The sequence below is a fragment of the Chanodichthys erythropterus genome, chromosome 8 (assembly GCF_024489055.1).
Source record: "Chanodichthys erythropterus isolate Z2021 chromosome 8, ASM2448905v1, whole genome shotgun sequence".
NCBI lineage: Eukaryota > Metazoa > Chordata > Actinopteri > Cypriniformes > Xenocyprididae > Chanodichthys > Chanodichthys erythropterus.
Genome location: NC_090228.1, coordinates 6,173,136 through 6,192,813, shown reverse-complemented (window position 1 = coordinate 6,192,813; position 19,678 = coordinate 6,173,136). Strand labels below are relative to the sequence as shown.

Below are 19,678 nucleotides of genomic sequence, written 5' to 3'. Positions count from 1 at the left end.
AAGATATCTTAATATCCTTCTAGATTCTCATTCTTAATAGACTTTTCTTTTGGAAAATTCATTTTTAAGGCCCTATATAGTTTGATAACAATACTCTGCATGTTCATTATTGTGATGTATCGTATTACTGTATATCGGCACATACATTTGAAGATATCATTTCAAACAGTTTGGCTTTTTCTAGTCATTTTATACAATTTTAGCAGAATATCTTCCCTTTTCCATAGTTCTACTGGTGCTGCATACATTGAGAACCTGATAGTCATTTAAAATAAGAAGTTGCATGGCGTTAATTTTAGAGCAAGAGGCAGTAGGAAAGAGAAAAGTAGGATTTTGCAGTGATGAATTGGAGGGAGCACACAGTCAGAATGAGAAGATAATAAGACGTGTAATTACCCATGGTCCTTTGGGCCTGCCCTGGATAATATCTCAGAGAGCAATGCCAGAATAAGTGCTTTTACCATGCTATTTTGTGCAGATCTAGCTCCATCCCTCATCCCACATGTGCCCTGAGTGTCCTCTTGTCTTCCCGGCCCTCACAGATCTGTCTGTGTCACGGCTGTCTCTTCTGTACACTTGCTGTCAATAGGCTGATCATCACTTGGTAACCATGGTAACACCGAATGGATGCTCCAAAGCCACTGTAGTTAAGGGAATATGACACCTTGGCTTTAGTAATTACCCATGATCCTCTTGCCTTACAAAAAAGTTCAATTAACACAGGAGGGCATAGAGTGCGAATGTGCTCGATCAGATTTCAGTGATTTATAGAACAATCGAAATTTTCATCTTGCTGTGTGTGTGTGTGTGTGTGTGTGTGCAGCTCTATGACTCAGGGCTTTTTACTGAAATTACAGGCTTCTGCAGCCCACTGGTCGTCATATGAGTCACGACCTTAGGGAGACGTAGACACAAACACACACACATCCCTGATCACACCTCGTCAATCGCACCCACACACTTGTATTCGTGCCAATGGCCATAGATGAGTGTCAGCATGAATCACACACCATTATAAACTTTTTCGCTGTTACTGTGTCACACAACAATAAAACTTATTTAAAGCATGGGGCTGATCAATATGCATGCGCTCACACAAAAACTCATTTCTGATACCTATTGAGCTGCCTACCTAAACAGCACTTTTAATGCACCATAGGTGAAGTCTGCTTCAAAAGCTGAGATATCTTTTTAATAGTATATATATATATATATATATATATATATATATATATATATATATATATATATATATATATATATATATATATATATATATATATATATATATATATATATATATATTTATGTACAGTGGGTACGGAAAGTATTCAGACCCCCTTCAATTTTTCACTCATTTTTTCAGCCATTTGATAAAAATCATTTAAGTTAATTTTTTCCTCATTAATGTACACATAGCACCCCATATTGACAGAAAAACACAGAATTGTTGACATTTTTGCAGATTTATTAAAAGTATTCAGACCCTTTGCTGTGACACTCATATATTTAACTCAGGTGCTGTCCATTTCTTCTGATCATCCTTGAGATGGTTCTACACCTTCATTTGAGTCCAGCTGTGTTTGATTATATTGATTGGACTTGATTAGGAAAGCCACACACCTGTCTATATAAGACCTTACAGCTCACAGTGCATGTCAGAGCAAATGAGAATCATGAGGTCAAAGGAACTGCCTGAAGAGCTCAGAGACAGAATTATGGCAAGGCACAGATCTGGCCAAGGTTACAAAAAAATTTCTGCTGCACTTAAGGTTCCTAAGAGCACAGTGGCCTCCATAATCCTTAAATGGAAGACGTTTGGGATGACCAGAACCCTTCCTAGAGCTGGCCGTTGCCAAACTGAGCTATCGGGGGAGAAGAGCCTTGGTGAGAGAGGTAAAGAAGAACCCAAAGATCACTGTGGCTGAGCTCCAGAGATGCAGTGTCAGCATGAATCACACACCATTATAAACTTTTTCGCTGTTACTGTGTCACACAACAATAAAACTGTTGTAGAAAGTTGTAGAAAGTCAACCATCACTGTAACCCTCCACCAGTCGGGGCTTTATGGCAGAGTGGCCCGACAGAAGCCTCTCCTCAGTGCAAGACACATGAAAGCCCGCATGGAGTTTGCCAAGATGGTGAGAAATAAGATTCTCTGGTCTGATGAGACCAAGATAGAACTTTTTGGTCTTAATTCTAAGCGGTATGTGTGGAGAAAACCAGGCACTGCTCATCACCTGTCCAATACAGTCCCAACAGAGAAGCATGGTGGTGGCAGCATCATGCTGTGGGGGTGTTTTTCAGCTGCAGGGACAGGACGACTGGTTGCAATCGAGGGAAAGATGAATGCGGCCAAGTACAGGGATATCCTGGATGAAAACCTTTTCCAGAGTGCTCAGGACCTCAGACTGGGCTGAAGGTTTACCTTCCAACAAGACAATGACCCTAAGCACACAGCTAAAATAACGAAGGAGTGGCTTCACAACAACTCCGTGACTGTTCTTGAATGGCCCAGCCAGAGCCCTGACTTAAACCCAATTGAGCATCTCTGGAGAGACCTAAAAATGGCTGTCCACCAACGTTTACCATCCAACCTGACAGAACTGGAGAGGATCTGCAAGGAGGAATGGCAGAGGATCCCCAAATCCAGGTTTGAAAAACTTGTTGCATCTTTCCCAAAAAGACTCATGGCTGTATTAGATCAAAAGGGTGCTTCTACTAAATACTGAGCAAAGGGTCTGAATACTTAGGACCATGTGATATTTCAGTTTTTCTTTTTTAATAAATCTGCAAAAATGTCAACAATTCTGTGTTTTCAATTCAGTCCCAGAATGCATCTTGCATCAAGATGGCCACAATTTACTAATTCATTAACTCGTTTTAGTTAAATTCTGGCCTCGAATTAAGGATACGTTCCTCGTTTTAGTAAATTGCTGCCACGTTGAACTAATTTGTTCCTTCGTTTGATTTAACTAAAACAAGGAAACAAATTATTACAACGTGGCCACGATTTACTTAAAACGAGGAACGAATTAGTAAAACATGCTGACGTATTAGTAAGTCATGGGAGCGATTTGTTAATTTGTGGCTATGATATACATATTTTTTTCCTGCATGTCATGTGCTTCAATTTAGTAGTGTTATTTTGTGTGGTGCACAGTTGCTGTCTATGTAGAGTGTTTCAACTCAACTGTCTAAATCAATAAGGTTACACTAGCAAAAATCATTCTTATGGGTTAGAAATAAGAATCGAGCAGAAATAAATCCTCTTAGATGCTTACCACTTTTTTCAGTGGAGTTAATATGCTGCTTATGTAGGCTGCATGGCAGTGCACTAGGTTTTGCATCAGAGCTCCAGTCTCCTATTTCAATGCACTCACTGTGATTAAATCAAGTAATGATATCATTGATATCCCATAGTTTCTCAGGGAGCATGAAATAGAGTACGCAGAAAGGCTTTCTCATTAAACACTGTATATGGCTCTTTCTCTTTAGCTATGAACAGATGGATGTCAAATCCCCTGCCATTACCAAAGGAAGGGCGATACATTATTTCGGACAGTTAGATCAATAAAGCATCTCACTGCTACTGCTGCAAGGTTTCCTAGCAACAACCGTGAAGGGTACTTTGATCTGATCCGAACATTCCGAATGTTTTTGAATATTTGAAATGTTTTGAAAACATTCCAAAAACATGTTTTCAGTGGATATCAGAACAACTAATTAATGTCAACTATGCATTCACAAATGTCTAAATTAGAATGCATCAGTGGTTGAATTGTTGTACATATACACCAAAGCTGTTGACGCTTTCAACAGATCATTTATTTTTGCAGTGCAGACTATTGATTGCTGCAGGCAAAGAAACCAATTGCAACGATTTATTGTCGGAAGTTAATAAATAATGGGTTCTGTGTTAGGTTGACAAATTGTTGGGTTAGACAACTTAAATGGTTTCAAACTAAGACATAGCTTCTGTACCCTCCAAACTCAGCATTTTCCTGCAGGTTATGTTGTTTTAAATCATATCTTCTCTGGATTTATTTGTTTATTCGGCATCTGGGAATTCAGCACCACACAGTATGTGTAGTAGTTTTTACTATATATTTCCAACCCAGGCCGTGATTGCTGCTGTGGCAACAGCACTATTAAATTCATGATGGGTGTGCATATGTGTTTTTGAGATGATGCAACTGTTCATCTAATCTTCTAGTGTGAGTATGTGTGCTTATACACATTCAAGGGATCGTTGACTCTAAATCTTCAGAGATCCTGCGTCAGCATAACCTTCTGCGCAGATTAAACTATATATTTAATATTTACTACCCGTCATGTGATCACATGATCTCAACCGCAGCTACATCTCATCTTCTATGTAGGAAGTTCATGCACTCCTGGGGGAAATCGAACATGCAGGAATCCATTCACTAATTCACATCATCTTCTGTCTGGTCCCTAATTAGAAAAAAATTAACCCATCCCGCACCTTGTCACTGCAGACTCAGATACTAATACTTTCTAGTAACATATATTTTCAGTATATGGTAATATATTCTTCGTATAGTGGATATTTGTGGCGATGCACTTTTGAAGTATTAGAAATGTATACTACAGAGTACTACTATGGAAGTAAATTAATGACAAATGTCTTTCAAACAAAAAAATGTTGAATTGCACTAATTGAAAAAAAATACACAAGGGTTTAAATACACAAGATAAGAAGGGGCTAACAAGGGACAGGTGAAGGTAATTAATCACTATAGCGACAAACATGAAGAGAAACACAGGAACAGCAGGCATTTGATTGTTTGCAAGTGTATTGAAAATTTAGCTTAGTAAAATGTTAACGTCAAACTTTTGGAATCAATCGTGTCACTCATGTGTTTCACTTTAGTAGCTCCATAAAACATACAATGGATGCGCAAGGTGCAAAGTTTGAGCAAAGCAACTGTTTTGATGCCAATTTGATAAGCAAAGTTATAATCTCCATTCAAAATATTAAGCTGTCATTTATCTTTTTTATCAACAATGAACTCTTTCCCAGCCATTGACAAAATTTTCTGGCAATCCACGATTACACTGTTATACAGTAAGGGCTGCAATTATGCATCTTCTGAAATAGTACAGAATTTCTGGATCAAAACACAGGAAAAGAAGAAGCAGAAACAAGCGATAGAAGCATTGCTTATGCAAAATAATATGGTCATCAAACATTAAAAAGCAATACTGCTTAATGTTACCAAGTTAAATGTCAAAACCAGGAAGAGGTACAGGGCTGTGCTGCTTTGGAGGTGTTGTTGGAAGCGATCTACTCCATCTATATTTTGATCATCAGTCTGAAACTTATCCGGACATAATTTGACAAAAACACAATTTTCTCAGCTTTTTGTTCAAATGTTGCTTTTTTTATGAAACATTACCCACATTCAAGTGTTAAAAAAATGAAATAGTTAAAATGTTTCAATAAAATTAATTAAAAATAAATAAAAATAAAACATTTCAATCAGTCAGTTTCACTAAGAAAGTGAACTTTACATGAAAAATTCCAAATCTCCATCTTGGAATTTTCTATTTGTATGTAAAACACACATCCTAGTTAAATGTAATTGCTGATGTAAGAGATAAATGGCAGTTTATTAATTTTGCATTATCTAAAAGACGCTTTTTGTATTAAACGTGTATTTCATGAGGTCATGTGACTACATCATACTGGCATGAACTTGAAATGTTTATCGGTGAATTATACATACATTTAACATTAATTTTTGTTCCAAATCTCCATCCTGTATTTGTAAAATAGATTTTTGAAACATTTTAATTGCTGATGGAAAAGATACATGACAGTTTATTATTTTCATAATATGTTATTATAGATTAATACTTTTTAAAAAATAAAAAATCTACTTCAAATATCAGCCAAATTAGGATAATAGCAACCATTTAAAATGCTACTATTGGTACGTATTAATATATTGTACATCCATAGTGCATACAACACATTGACTTTCACATTGACTACACATTTCAATTTCCTCCTGCTCCTGTCTACTTAACCAGAAAAACTTCTAGTAAATTGTTTCTGTCAGGTTCAGCTCTTGATCTGTTAATCTGAGTGGGGGGTCAAACAGAAAAGGGGAAGTAGTTTGGAGCTGTGCTTAGATTATCTCAGCAAGTGCACCTAATCTAGTAGGGATGGAACTTTTATTTTTAACATGAGAAGTGGAGCATTATCTTTCTGTCTGTGTGTGTGAGACTTTGGAACCGCATCCAAACCAACCCTCGGGCTTATAGTTTGACACACACCCACACATACACACGCTCAGGGAGAGAGATACGCATACTGTAATCAAGTTCACAAGTATTTGTCAGGGCGATATGCAGCTGTTGGTTTTATGGAGCCAGTGTATCGAAGTGGCATTCAAACTTAAAGGATGCTGAGCACAAACAACATCTCCTTAATGCAAAGTTGTGTGTTTGCACCTGTGCTTTAACAGGAAATCGGACAGCTCTAAACAAGAGATTGAGAATTAAGCAATCAATCGCACTAGATTTCTGCTCTTGTTTTAATTCCCTTTGGCAGAGGCAGAGATACTTCAACATCAAAAGGAATGCCGATTCGTTGCGGAAAAACGCTTACAAATACTTAAAGCAGAAAATAATTGAAACGATCCATTGTGTCTCCAATCGTGATTTGCAAAGCATTTTTTAATTTGCAAAATGACACAGCCCTTGGAGAATGAGGACTGTTTTTATACCCTCGGATTCTCATTTCTAAGGCTTTTTATGTTTACTTGAGTAGTTGCTAGTTGATTACATCATCAGTCTCTCCATGTACCCTCCTTTAGACTGCTGTAACAAAACGGATTTGGAGTGAAGGTTCAGACAAAGGGAAGTGTCTGAGATGCATGAGTAACCAAAAACTGCAACATTTATTGACATCAGGTTAATGAGTGACCGGGAAAGTGCTGAAATGGAAATATTTCACATGGAAGGATGTCATCAGAGAGCTACGCACATTGTCTTAAATTGAGATTTTACCTCATATAGCAATTATACTATTTGAAATTGCACTTGTTAGCACATTAAAATATTGAATACTTTGGGGAAGCATTTTTGATCACATTGTTGAATTATTTCTTCTTTTATGTAATTTGGTTTATTTAGGGGGTTCTTCAGTTGAAGTGTAAGTTCGCCAATTTACAACCCGCTTTGTGTTGTGTTTGTTACATTGTTGGTAGTATATCTAAATACATTTACTCTTTCTCCATGTTACTTGGACAAAGAAATTCCTTTTTTTGTTGTTGTTGTTGTTGTTGTTGTTGTTGTTGTCAGCAAAAGTCCACCAGTTGACACAAAACACAACGGCTCTAGGGCTTTCATGAAAACTACAGATTGTGCTTTGTATCCCTGCCCACAGACTGTCGGATCAACAGAGGGTTGTTAGCAGAACAGTTATAAGGGCAGGTTTACAACTGATCATTATATTGTAGTTTGTCTACTCTTTAAACAGTATTATGGTTAAAATTGAACACTATGGTAACAGCTCTCTGAACTGTATGCCACGGCGTTTTGTTTCGGGGGGTTGGGTGGAACTGACTGTTCGGCAGTTTCTTCCAGTTTTCCCCCCTCCGTTTGGCCTAAAACTGTGTTTGTTTTCATCTATTCATTTGAAATGTTGACTACAAACATGGAGTATTTTCAGATTTTCTGTCGTGGAGTTTCGTCCATATTTACGATTCTTTGCACCCTTTAGCCACTGCCTACAACACGTTGGTTCCTTGACTGGAAACCGTAAATTACTCACTTCAGCACTTCATGTTTACTATTTGAATTCTTGCACCCAGGAACAATAGTCGACATCACTGTGACTAAAAGTTTGCTAAGAAGTATTTCCTACTAAAGCAAGGTGGTATTTTATGGAGCCCCGCACATGACATGCCGGGAAAAAAAATAGTAGGGTAAATCATGCGCATGATTTACTAATTTGTTCCCTCGATTTGCTAAATCATGTGCACACGATTTAGCAAATCAAGAGAAAGAATAGTAAATCATGCGCACGATTTAGTAAATTGAGGTAACAAATTACTTTTTTTCCCTGCATGTCATGTGCAGGGCTCCCTAGTATTTGACTCTGGAATGTGTATCGATAGCTGACTGGTGGGAGTGGCCTTGGATGGCAACATACCCAGTGCATTATGAGTGTTGAAGTTGTCCTACCTATTTGGCAAAAGGGAAGACAACAGCTCCTTTTCTCTTTTTTCTTTAGTCAGGTGGCACTGATTTAAAAAATTTTTTGTCTTTCTACCACATAGGCAGCCAAGTTTTTCTGAAAGCCCATTTAAATAAAACCCTTTTTAGTACCCTCCACAGTGCAGAATTTAATTTCCCACTTCTTTACTCACCCAATCACTCTGATCACAATCCACAATTCTTTGCATTTTTTGATGTCAGATATGCTCAGAATAGCATGCTAACAATCTATAATGTATATATACACTTTCTGTATGCATACAATATGTATAACCTACTACATTTTGAAAAAAAAAAAGTGCAGTACTGTCCCACAATGCATCACACTCGGTTTAGACGATGAACCGGAAGCAATTTTGTCCATCATATTTGTAAATCTCAGTATGTAGTCAGACTACAAGAGTTAAGATATTTAGTTAGACTAAAATTTGTGTACTATTTCACATACATTTCACAGTATACAATGTTGCACAGTATGCAATAAGTAGATTTGGTGGACCACGTTGGCCCTTAGACTTTCCTTGATATAATTTCAGTGAAAGCCAATACAGATGGTTCCCTTTTTGCATTATATGTCTGTCATCTGGGCTTTACTCTTAAGCTCGATATTTTAACATGATTTCATTATTTTTTCAGATGCATTGTGTAATTCATTGAGGCCACATTAATCGTAACTCAATCCTATCCTCTTTAAACCAGCTCTCATTGTCTGTCTATTCCTCTCTCCAGTTTAGACAGTAATAAGTGGATACTATGTGTATAATTTGTGAACCGTTCCCTAGAGGAGAACACAGCAGCACAGAAGCCCTTCCAGTGAGGGTGTGTGTTTGCGTACGCATGAGTCATTGACTGACAATCACTGCCGCTCCGTTCCCTCCCGTATGAGCACTTGTCGATGCATATTGACATAGTTTTCTCAGCAGTGGTCTAGCTCACATACACACACACACAAATAGCATCAGGAAACTCCAATGCATTATTTCTGCGCAAATCACAGCCTTGCTGACAAAATTCCAGTCATTCGGAACAAGGGGGAAAAAACTCAGCGGTGCCTCGCGGGCCGCTGCCCTCACTTTAGAAGCACAAATTGAAGCACATTTACAAACACGATCTCTCCCTCGAACTCATTTTTCTTCTTGCTTGTTTGCTGCCCTCTCCCTCACATAGACGTTACATCACAAGCGCAGCTGGGGCTCCTATCTGCAGCTGCACTTGTGGTTACAGAAATGATATGGCCGGTGTTTTATACGTGTTTGTGTGTATGTTGCTTGTGGTCTTGCCGGTTTAGCTGCATCTAGTTTGATTACGATTTTGCGAGTCTGTCGCAACATGCCTGCCATGCGCACACGCACTAAAAAACACACGCTTGATTACATCTGACAGGTAGAGGCTCTCGCATATCATATAAATCTACCACGCGTCGCTCTCTCACCTGTGGCCTGAAATTAATGTCATTTATGGAGTGCATGTGTGTGTAGATGTGTGGGTGAGTGTGTATTGCTGCAGTAGCAAAAGTGTTGGCGGCTTCATTCACATTTTCTCTCCATCGTTCATTCATCATGATTTTCTCTCCTGCTACGTGCCGTGCTCCCTGTCGTCTCACCCCTCCCTTCATCCCGGGCTTCCTGTCTTTATCTCTTTTTCCATTTTCATTAAATATGAGAAGTCATTTTCATGACCGTTTCATTAATGTTGCTTTGCAAAGGCACTGCATCACTATTACTATTGTGTTGAATTTGAATACACTCATAATTGGTGGTTGATGCCAAAATATGGCATCACAAGGTGGGTCATGTCCATTATAATAAACATTATCGCTACTTGAAATAAAAATATTAATTCAAAATATTAATAAAAACTATAATAGTAACTCAATGATACTAAAATAACAATAATGCTGCTTAGAGTTGCATGATTCTTAAAGAGACAGTTCACCCATGTTAATGTCACCCGCATGTTGTTCCAAATCCGTAAGACTTCTGTTCATCTTCGGAACACAAAATAAGATATTTTTGATGAAATCCGAGAGCTTTCTGTCCCTCCATAGACAGCTACGCAACTGACACTTCGACGCTTCAAAAAGTTCATAAAGAGAACGTAAAATGAATCCATAGGACATTTTTTGAAGAGACTTGATCGCTTTATATGACAGATTGATATTAGGCTTAAATTCACTTCAGGGTTGCCAGGTTTTCACAACAAAATCTTCAACAAACAACTTCTGTTAATGTTCGCTTATCAATGTTTATATGTGAATAAAAGCCTAAACTAAATCTGTACATCATAAAAAGCGATCGAGTCTGGACTAAACTGCTCAATTCATATGGATTCGTTTTACGATCTCTTTATGAACTTTTTGAAGCGTCAAAGTTTCATAGCTGTCTATGGAGGGACTGAAAGCTCTCAGATTTCATCAAAAAGATCTTCATTTGAGTTCCGAAGATGAACGAAAGTCTTACGGATTTGTTACGTCATGAGAGTGAGTAATTAAGGACAGAATTTTCATTTTTGAGTGAACTATTCTTTTAAATGTTTAATTAATCTGAATTAATTTGTTTGAATGAATGATTCAATGACTCACTCATAAATACTTTGCTTGTTTCATTATTGGATGAATGAGCTTTTTTGGACACATTTCTTGAATGAATGATTCAATGACAAGTACCTTTTTTAACAGTCACTTGTCGCCACCTGGTTGCATAACAATGTAATTGAAACAATTGTTATTTGAAGCGCCAAGTTAATTTCAAAAGGTGATGTTCTATTTTGATTGATTTCATAGACATCAGTGTTTATATCCGGAATATAAACTTTTATCCCAGTACTTCTGTGATAATATGAATATTTGTAACGATTTATCGCTCTAATGCTGCTCAAAGTTGGTATGAATGCATTTACACAGCAATTACAGCTGTAAACTGTGACACTAAGGGCTAAGGTGGGTCAGAACATAATTTAGTCTGGCTTTTATGCAGCATTATATCTGTACACAGAATTTTGAGCAGGCACAGAGCAGTCTTGGCTGTGTAAAGATAATTACAATATGTACAATTGCTGAAATTAACATGTATTTTATCCAATATTTTATCAAAATTCACTTAACTTCTGTTAATGGGGCACAGTTATTGCTGATGCCAGTAATCGTAAAATATTGACTAGTATTGGCAAGAATCAAACTTTTTCTGACCTGAACAATACACAGAGACCAGAATAGCATAAAGATTTGGAGGTGGGTGCTTTTAACCAACTAGAGCACCTTTGCATTGTGGCGCCAAATGTTCCCCCATTTACTTCATGACTGTTTCATTACCAGTATAATTACAGCATGTTGTCCTTATCGTTTTTTGTCTCTGTTAATTGCTCTCTTTTCCCTTGTTCTGCTTCTTTCCTTGCTGTGTGACTGGCAGTACAGAGGTGTCAGTTGCTGGGGAGCTTAGAGGAATTCATTTTGGCTCTGGAGTTGCATGCTTGTTACCAATCCAGCCTGTATTCATCTTATGATTCATGTTCATGTTGTATTGAACAGAGCTGAGAAAATATGACAGACTTAATCAGGGAAAAATTCAGCGGGGTGTGTGTATGTTGTGTATGGTGGTGGCGAAGACTATTTCTATACTAATTTCTGTATATTTTAATCCTGTCTGAGAATATTCTCTCTTTAAACACACAAGCAAGGAAACGATAAGAAAGTGAATCTCGCAAAAGATGTCTGGGTTATGTTTAACATGAAAAACAAAAGGAAAAACAGATCTTAAAGATAAGGATGAAATTATCTTACAGAAAAATCAGCCATTTTTTGACGATTAAGATGTTCTGCGTTATGAGCAATTTCATGATAATTAAACACCCTCCCTCCAATTTCCTTCTTATTAATGTAATTAATTTAAAATAATCTATCTATCTATCTGTCCGTCCATCCGTCTGTCCATCTATCTATATGTCATTCTGTCTGTCATTCTATCTTTCCATCTGTCCAACCGTCTGTCCATCCATCCATCCATCATTCTGTCCATCTGTCATCTATCCATCCATCCATCCATCCATCCATCCATCCATCATCTGTGTGTCGTTCTATCTTTCCATCTGTCCATCCATCCATCCGTCTATCTGTCGTTCTATCTTTCCATCCATCCATCCATCCGTTTATTCATCCATCCATCGTCTGTCTCTCTGTTGTTCCATCCATCCATCCATCATTCTGTCCATCTGTCATCCATCCATCCATCCATCCATCCATCCATTTATCGTCTGTCTATCTGTCGTTCCATCTGTCCATCCATCCATCCATTCATCCATCCATCCATCCATCCATCCATCCATCCATCCATCCATCCATCCATCCATCCATCCAACAATCTGTCATTCAGTCTGTCGTTCTATCTATCTTCCATCCATCCGTCCGTCTATCCATCTGTCATTCTATCTACGTCGTTCTATCTTTCCATCTTTCCATCTATCATCCATCATTCTTTCTCATTCTATCTCTTTCCATCCATCCACCCATCCATCCATCCATCCATCCATTTATCGTCTGTCTATCTGTCGTTCCATCTGTCCATCCATCCATTCATCCATCCATCCATCCATCCATCCAACAATCTGTCATTCAGTCTGTCGTTCCATCCGTCTTCCATCCATCTGTCATTCTGTCGTTCTTTCCATCTTTCCATCCGTCCATCCATCCATCATTCTATGTCTTTCGATCTTTCCATCCATTCATCCATCTGTCATTCTGTCTGTCATTCTATCTTTCCATCCATCCATCCATCCATCCATCCGTCATTATGTCATTCTATTTATCTTTCCATCCTTCCATCCATCATCTGTCATTCCATCCGTCCATCCATCCATCTGTCATTCTGTCGTTCTTTCCATCTTTCCATCCATTCATCCATCTGTCATTCTGTCTGTCATTCTATCTTTCCATCCATCCATCCATCCATCCATCTGTCCATCTATCTGTCATTCTGTCTGTCATTCTATCTATCTTTCCATCCGTCTATCCATCCGTCCGTCTATCTATCTTTCCATCTGTCCAGACATTTTTTGGGATGAAATATGACCCGGGCAAACTTTATGAGATTACCCTAAGAACCACAAAGATAGAAGGTATCACATACAGAAAGATGGGCTTTACATACACAGAAACAGCAAAAAAGTGTTTTGCATGTGTGACTTGGTAACAGAAAGTATCTGTGTCCAAGTGTCCAGTCAGGCTGAAGAGTGTGTCGTGTATGCACCAGCATAGCAACACTCTGCGATTGCCTAAGCAAAAATTCCCTAATTCTTTGCACAGTGTTTTTAAAAGCTTTTACGGTGGTGGCAGATGGCAGATTTTCTCAGGGACCTCATCAGCAAATGGGTATTCTCAAATCTCAGGCCACCCCTCTACATACACACACACACACACCACTGATCATTACTAAATTCAGCTGAACTCTGAGATCTGATGGACATGCTTTAGTGTAAATGAAAAAGTAAAGGTCGGTAACCTCATACTGATCTCATTCTCAGTAAACACTAAGCACAACATTCAAGCTCCAGGTGCATTAAATATGTGAGTTCTATCAGAGATGGTATAAATGGGAAAAGATGGGAGGAATCACAGCGGTTAATATGGCAGGTGTACAATTCAGTCTCACCTTTACGTTACATGAACCAATCACCATGTTAGCTTAGGTTTTTAATATAAAGCTCAGGTGCATTATATCTATTGGGTTTTTTAAAATCATGGCCATGTTGAACTAATTCCTATAGATGGTAACGCTGTCTATATTTCCCAGCTCTGCAATCATAAATTAAGCTATCTCTCTCTTTTAAAGGGGTGCATTCTCAGAGGTGGTCCTGGCAGAGGAAAGGTCCACAGGAAAGATGTTCGCTGTGAAGTGCATCCCTAAAAAAGCGCTGAAGGGGAAGGAGAGCAGCATCGAGAACGAGATTGCCGTTCTACGCAAGTGAGTTCCGTTTCCCGCACCACACCTGTACCCATGGCAACAACATCACCTCTCTCTTCCACACTCATTCCCTCAGTTTGCCAGTTGATAGGAGCTTGTTTGCCTGAGGTTTGACCTCCAGTTACCGTGGTAACTCCGGTGCCCTCATCCAATTACAGCAGGGAAGCTCCCGCAGATGTTCTCTCTCTCTCCATGAAGTGGCACGCGTGCGGACTGTGTCCATGAGTGAAGACAGAGGCTATACTATATGATCCCTTTTAGTTTTAAAAGATACAGTAGGTCAGTAGGCGGAGAGTAGGCGTTCTTTGCGGCACATTCGACCACATGAGCGTTTCCACTACGAAAGCAATCTGGTCGAATGCATTTTCGACTAGTGGTTCAAAACGCTTTAGACCCAGTTTACACCAGTCTTTAGATCCGATCGACCAAAACGCATCTTAATACCAGGTGTAAAGAGGGCCTGAGTGTTAGGTGTCCTCCATTAATACTCCCATCATTACTGTATTTCTTAATTACATAACTCACAAATGTTTGTCTGTGTTAATGTGCCCACTCTGTCTGAAAGAGCGCCTCTCAGCTTAACATGTTGTTTCGCAGGCATTTTCTCACTGTCGGTGCAAATGGAAGCAGGTGTGTTTGGTGTGTCTGACATATGGTCGTGTGACGGGTGTTTCCCATGAGACTCATCAGAAAAGGCGCCCCTGATTCTGACATGGGCTTCTGTTGTCACAGCGATCGTACCCTGGAGATTGGACACACAGTTTTGTCCTTCAAGTCTCTGTCTCCCTCATCTCATATCATAGCAACCAAATGATTGACAGCCTGTCTGCCGTCTCCTGGGTGATGCCATAGGCCTGTAATTAGATCGAGTGAGCGTACGCACGCACAAGCAAACTAGAGCGTGTTCATTGTCTGTCTGCCTGCGTATGTATGACAGAACGATATAAAGAAAGAGCAGAAGATATTTCCTTCGCATCTACAAATGAGATAATGAGATGCCCTCATAGGTTATAGTTTAATCTTCACAATACCTGCAGAGAATCTCAAACGTACACTCCCAGCATGCCTCAAAGTGATGCAGCCTGACTGACTAATGCTATGTTTAAATACTTAAGTCAATTCAATTTATCCTGACATGGGACTTGGTAACCCAGAGGGGAAACTTTATTGCTCAAAGGCGATTTTAATTTCTGCTCTGACAGCCGCAGGAAAACGTCAAACACTGCGAGTGTGTGTTAGAAATCAGGAATGGTGAGAGAACATTGTGCTTGGTACATTTTTCATCTTCAAACCAAACTTGGGTCTTCAGTGAGTTTGAAGTCTGGCTAGCGCGCTTCCCATAATGTTTACGCGTTAGGTCAGTTAGCGGAGAGTAGGCAGTCTTTTGTGGCTGTCTGAACACATTCGACCACATGAGAGTTTACACTACGAAAAGCAATCTGGTCTACCTCTGGAAGTGGTCGAAAGTGGACAAGCTCAAAATGTTTTAGACCCCATTTAAACCTGTATTTAGCATCATCCACTTGTGATCTGATAGCCCAAAACACATCTTAATACCAGATGTATCAGGCCTTAAAAACATCTCTTTTGTGCTTTTTCTTCAATGACAATGATAATCACTCCACATCAGATAATGTGAACGCCTCTGAAGTGAATCAGCTATTACCTAAAAGCACCTGGTAGCAAGTAATCCATAGATTTGCATAAAAAATCTCATCTTTCAGAGGTAAATAGTATTTATTCCACATGTTTTATTGTTAAATGATTTCTTTTTATCGACACGCAGTAGTTTTTTTTGTGAAATAATGGAATCGAGAGTGTTTTTTGTTCCTTGTTCTGCTTTCACCCTATTCCTTAGTGCTTTCTCCTCTTGAATCAAAAGAGAAGATGGTTTCAGAGGCAGCGAATGAGTCGTGCTACAGCTTCTGCCCACTCACTGCTAAAGGAGAGAGAGAGAGAGAGAGAGAGAGAGAGAGGGAGACAGAAGGAAGGAGCGAATGCATGAAAGATGGATATTAAACCAGTGAATGGCTTTGTAATCCTCTGCCAGACAAGTTTTCCATAATCAGTTTTGAAAAATCAATATGTCAAAGGGCAAATCGACATCCAGGTTTTGTTTAAAGAAAAAAAAAAGGGCACATCATTCGTTGCTTATTCATTTGTTTCCAGAGCTAACGTTTTAATATGCTGCATCAGAGGTGACTCCCAGTTCATTGAATGGTGAATCAATACAAAACCATCTTCTCAATGAATCACTCTCTTTCACATTTGTCCATACCTCAGTAACTCTTTTATATATTAAACTACAAGGTGAGAAGCATTTCTGATAAAAACAAATGCCTGCCAGCTGCTCCGAGGCGTTTTACTGCAGTCTTTTATTCTGTGTTTCCCTGAACCGAAACCTTTTTCTGTTTTATCTGGGCTCAGATAGCAGTGAGCAGCAATGAAAGGGACGTTTCTGGGATGATTGCCCCTTACCTGTGAGGATCAACCTTTTCTGAACATATGGATGAACAAAGAGAGTTAATTATAGGAAACTGAGGTGGAGGGGGGGGCAAATGTATTATCTGCACTCACCAATGTCCATTATCTGCGTGTGTGTGTGCGCGTGTGTCTTGTTATTGTCCGCTCACTTGCGTCATTGCCCGGCCTGTTATCATGTGCCAGTTGGACTCGCTGATCAGAATTCACTTAAAATGCAATGCTAATGTGTATACACACAGCCGCCGTGACTGCGTTACCATGACGAGGAGAGAGAGAGATTTTAACTGCAGGGATGGAGAGGGGAAGAAGAGGAGAAGAAAAACAAAACAAAAAAAAATATTGCCAGTTGATATGACAGAGATGAAAAGCCGCTTTTGAAAGCAGGCACCCCAACAGCATCCATTAGATGACAACAATTACCGTAGCTGTGCATCTAAATGCTTCATAAACTTTAGAAGCCATTTAATCATTTGTTTTTGGCATATGAAAATATATATACATGCAAATTTTAAATCAAATTAAAATGTTTTTAATTACCTTAAACTGAAATGCATGTAAAAATATATATGTGCTGAATGTTAATTTCAATGACAAAAGCATTCACACTAGTGTATGCAACTTCATGGTATAAAACATTGCAGTGTTTATTGTACATTTTATGGGCTTATGGAAATGTGCGCCACTGAAGTATTCATATGCTTATGAGCAGATCCGGAATGTTCCACTCTCTTAAATTCACTTCCCAAACAAACCTGGAGGCAAAGCAAGCCAGATTGCAACAGACACACACAAAACACAACCCTAAATGCATGTTTTTAAAATTGCAATTTGAGAAATGTAATAATTCAATACAAATTTGTCTCTCTTGCAGCAGCTGAGATAATTTTTAGCTTTCAATGTTGTATTTGCATTCAGATGAAAAGATAAACATATTGAGAATTATCAGTGGAATTTCTCTGTCTTAGATATAAATACATTAGGGGTGTAACAATATATATCGTGATACAAAACAATATGTATCGTGGATAGTGATAGTGATCTGTATTGTGTATAGTTCACCTAAAATAAATATACTGTGAAAAAAAATTCAAGAGTTTTAGTGCTAGTACTACATTGTGGCCTACATTATTTTAAATATATCTAGTCAGTGACAGAGTGCAATATGGAAGCTTGTTTCCATAACTAAATCGAAAAAAATAAAAAAGATAATTGTGAATTTTTTTCTCAGAATTCTGACTTTTTTCACAGAATTGTGTGTTTATATCTCACAATTCTGACTTTATAACATGCAATTGCGAGTTATAAAGTCAGAATTGTGGGATATAAACGTCAGTCTTTTTTTCCTCACAATTGGACTTTATAACTTGCAATTGCAAGTTAATCTCGCAATTCTGACTTTATTACTCTCAATTCTGACTTTATAACTCACACTTCTGAGAAAAGGCAGAATTGTGAGATGTAAACTCGCAATTGTGAGGAAAAAAAAGTCAGGATAGTGAGATAAAAAGTTGCAATTACCTTTTTTATTTTTTATTTAATGGTGGAAACAAGCTTCCATAATGCAAGCATATTCGTCTAAAATAATTCAGCTTCAGAATCATGAATATTTATATTTTTCATTCTATTGTATTACTTAGTCATAGTTTAATAATGTTAAATTTCAAATTGTGCATTTAAATGAGCTTCATGTGTTTTGTTTTGCAGAATTAAGCATGAGAACATAGTGGCGCTGGAAGACATCTACGAAAGCTCCAATCACCTCTACCTTATAATGCAGCTGTGAGTATGTTCAACCATAGACTGTAAAAAAAATATGGACGTAGCGCCCGTGACGTCACCCATAGAGTTCTGAACAGCAGTTTTGAAGCGAAAATGAGGCCGCGGCCATCTTAGCTGCGCGTCACCGCACGTCACTCCCGGATAACTGAAAATGGGCAAAGAGGCGGGGAGGTGGTTTGAGCTGATGTGATTGGTTGCTGAAACCACGCCCGCCTAGCTCGACGTGACCACGTTAGCAAGCAAAGGAGCTATCTATCTAGATTCTATCTAAATTATTAATAAAGATAAGTTTTAACATCAGAAAGTTCTAAAGGTTTACTGTCAATTTACGGTGTTTTTTTAAGATATGCTCCAACACCAGTAATTTGTGTTGGGTGTGCAAATAACAACATGGAACATCAAATGGGACTTTATACCTTTATAATAGAGATCACGAGATGAATCCAATCTGTGGCACTTGGGTAAAATATAAATGTCCATTGCAAAACAAAAAAAAAAAACATTTCACATTTCTTCTGAACGATCTGCTCTCTATCGTTCTTCAAGAAAGGATACAATCTGAGCAGCGATCGTATCTAACAAACAAATGAGCCTGTGTCCAAAGTATATTTTTTTCAAAATAGTGCAGCAGTTTTAGTTATAATATCCAAGCAGTGCTGTCAGAGTTGTATATCCTCCTGGTATTGTCATTGTAGTAAATCTCGCAATCAAAACATTCAGCCAATGCCACGATCCAACAACGTGTGTTCTGTGTCTCTTCCCCATGCATGCACACAGACACACATCAGTCTCGAATATTATGCAGCAAGCCATATTTTATAATTGTATAAAATAATCGAGAAAAAAAGCACAAAAATGGCTGAGATGCCAAATTCAGCGGCAGCTGAGGTAACATGACGGCTCACAGACAGCAGCAATCTACCTGTCACTCAAGTGACCACGCCCTTAATTATGCAGAACTTTAAGGCTTGATATAATTTAAACGGAAAAGTTATAAAAAAATTCACCCCCCTCAGAGTTGTCATGAAGGGCAAAATTAGCAGTATAGACCAAAACCACAATTTGAACCAACTTGTAAACATGTTTTTTTCTGCTATAAACTTGGCCAATTTAACATGGGATTCTATGAGATTCTGCTCTCTTTTGGAGCCTGTCCCTAGCGGCCAGTCGATGAATCGCAGTTTAAGTTACTTCCGTATTGGCTTCAC

General features: G+C 38.5%; 1 protein-coding gene across 4 annotated transcripts in view; it reads left to right on the top strand.

The window, feature by feature from the left end:
* camk1da (calcium/calmodulin-dependent protein kinase 1Da) overlaps nucleotides 1-19,678 on the top strand; it is a 67,927-nt gene that overhangs the window by 24,873 nt on the left and 23,376 nt on the right. For 2 of the 4 annotated variants that reach the window (XM_067391616.1, XM_067391618.1), the window contains exons 2-3: nucleotides 14,076-14,207; nucleotides 18,396-18,470. In XM_067391616.1, coding sequence (XP_067247717.1) covers nucleotides 14,076-14,207; nucleotides 18,396-18,470 — 207 coding nt within the window. Of the gene's footprint in view, nucleotides 1-2,135; nucleotides 2,654-14,075; nucleotides 14,208-18,395; nucleotides 18,471-19,678 lie in introns of those variants that run through there. The other 2 variants (XM_067391617.1, XM_067391620.1) reach the window with 2 other exon arrangements.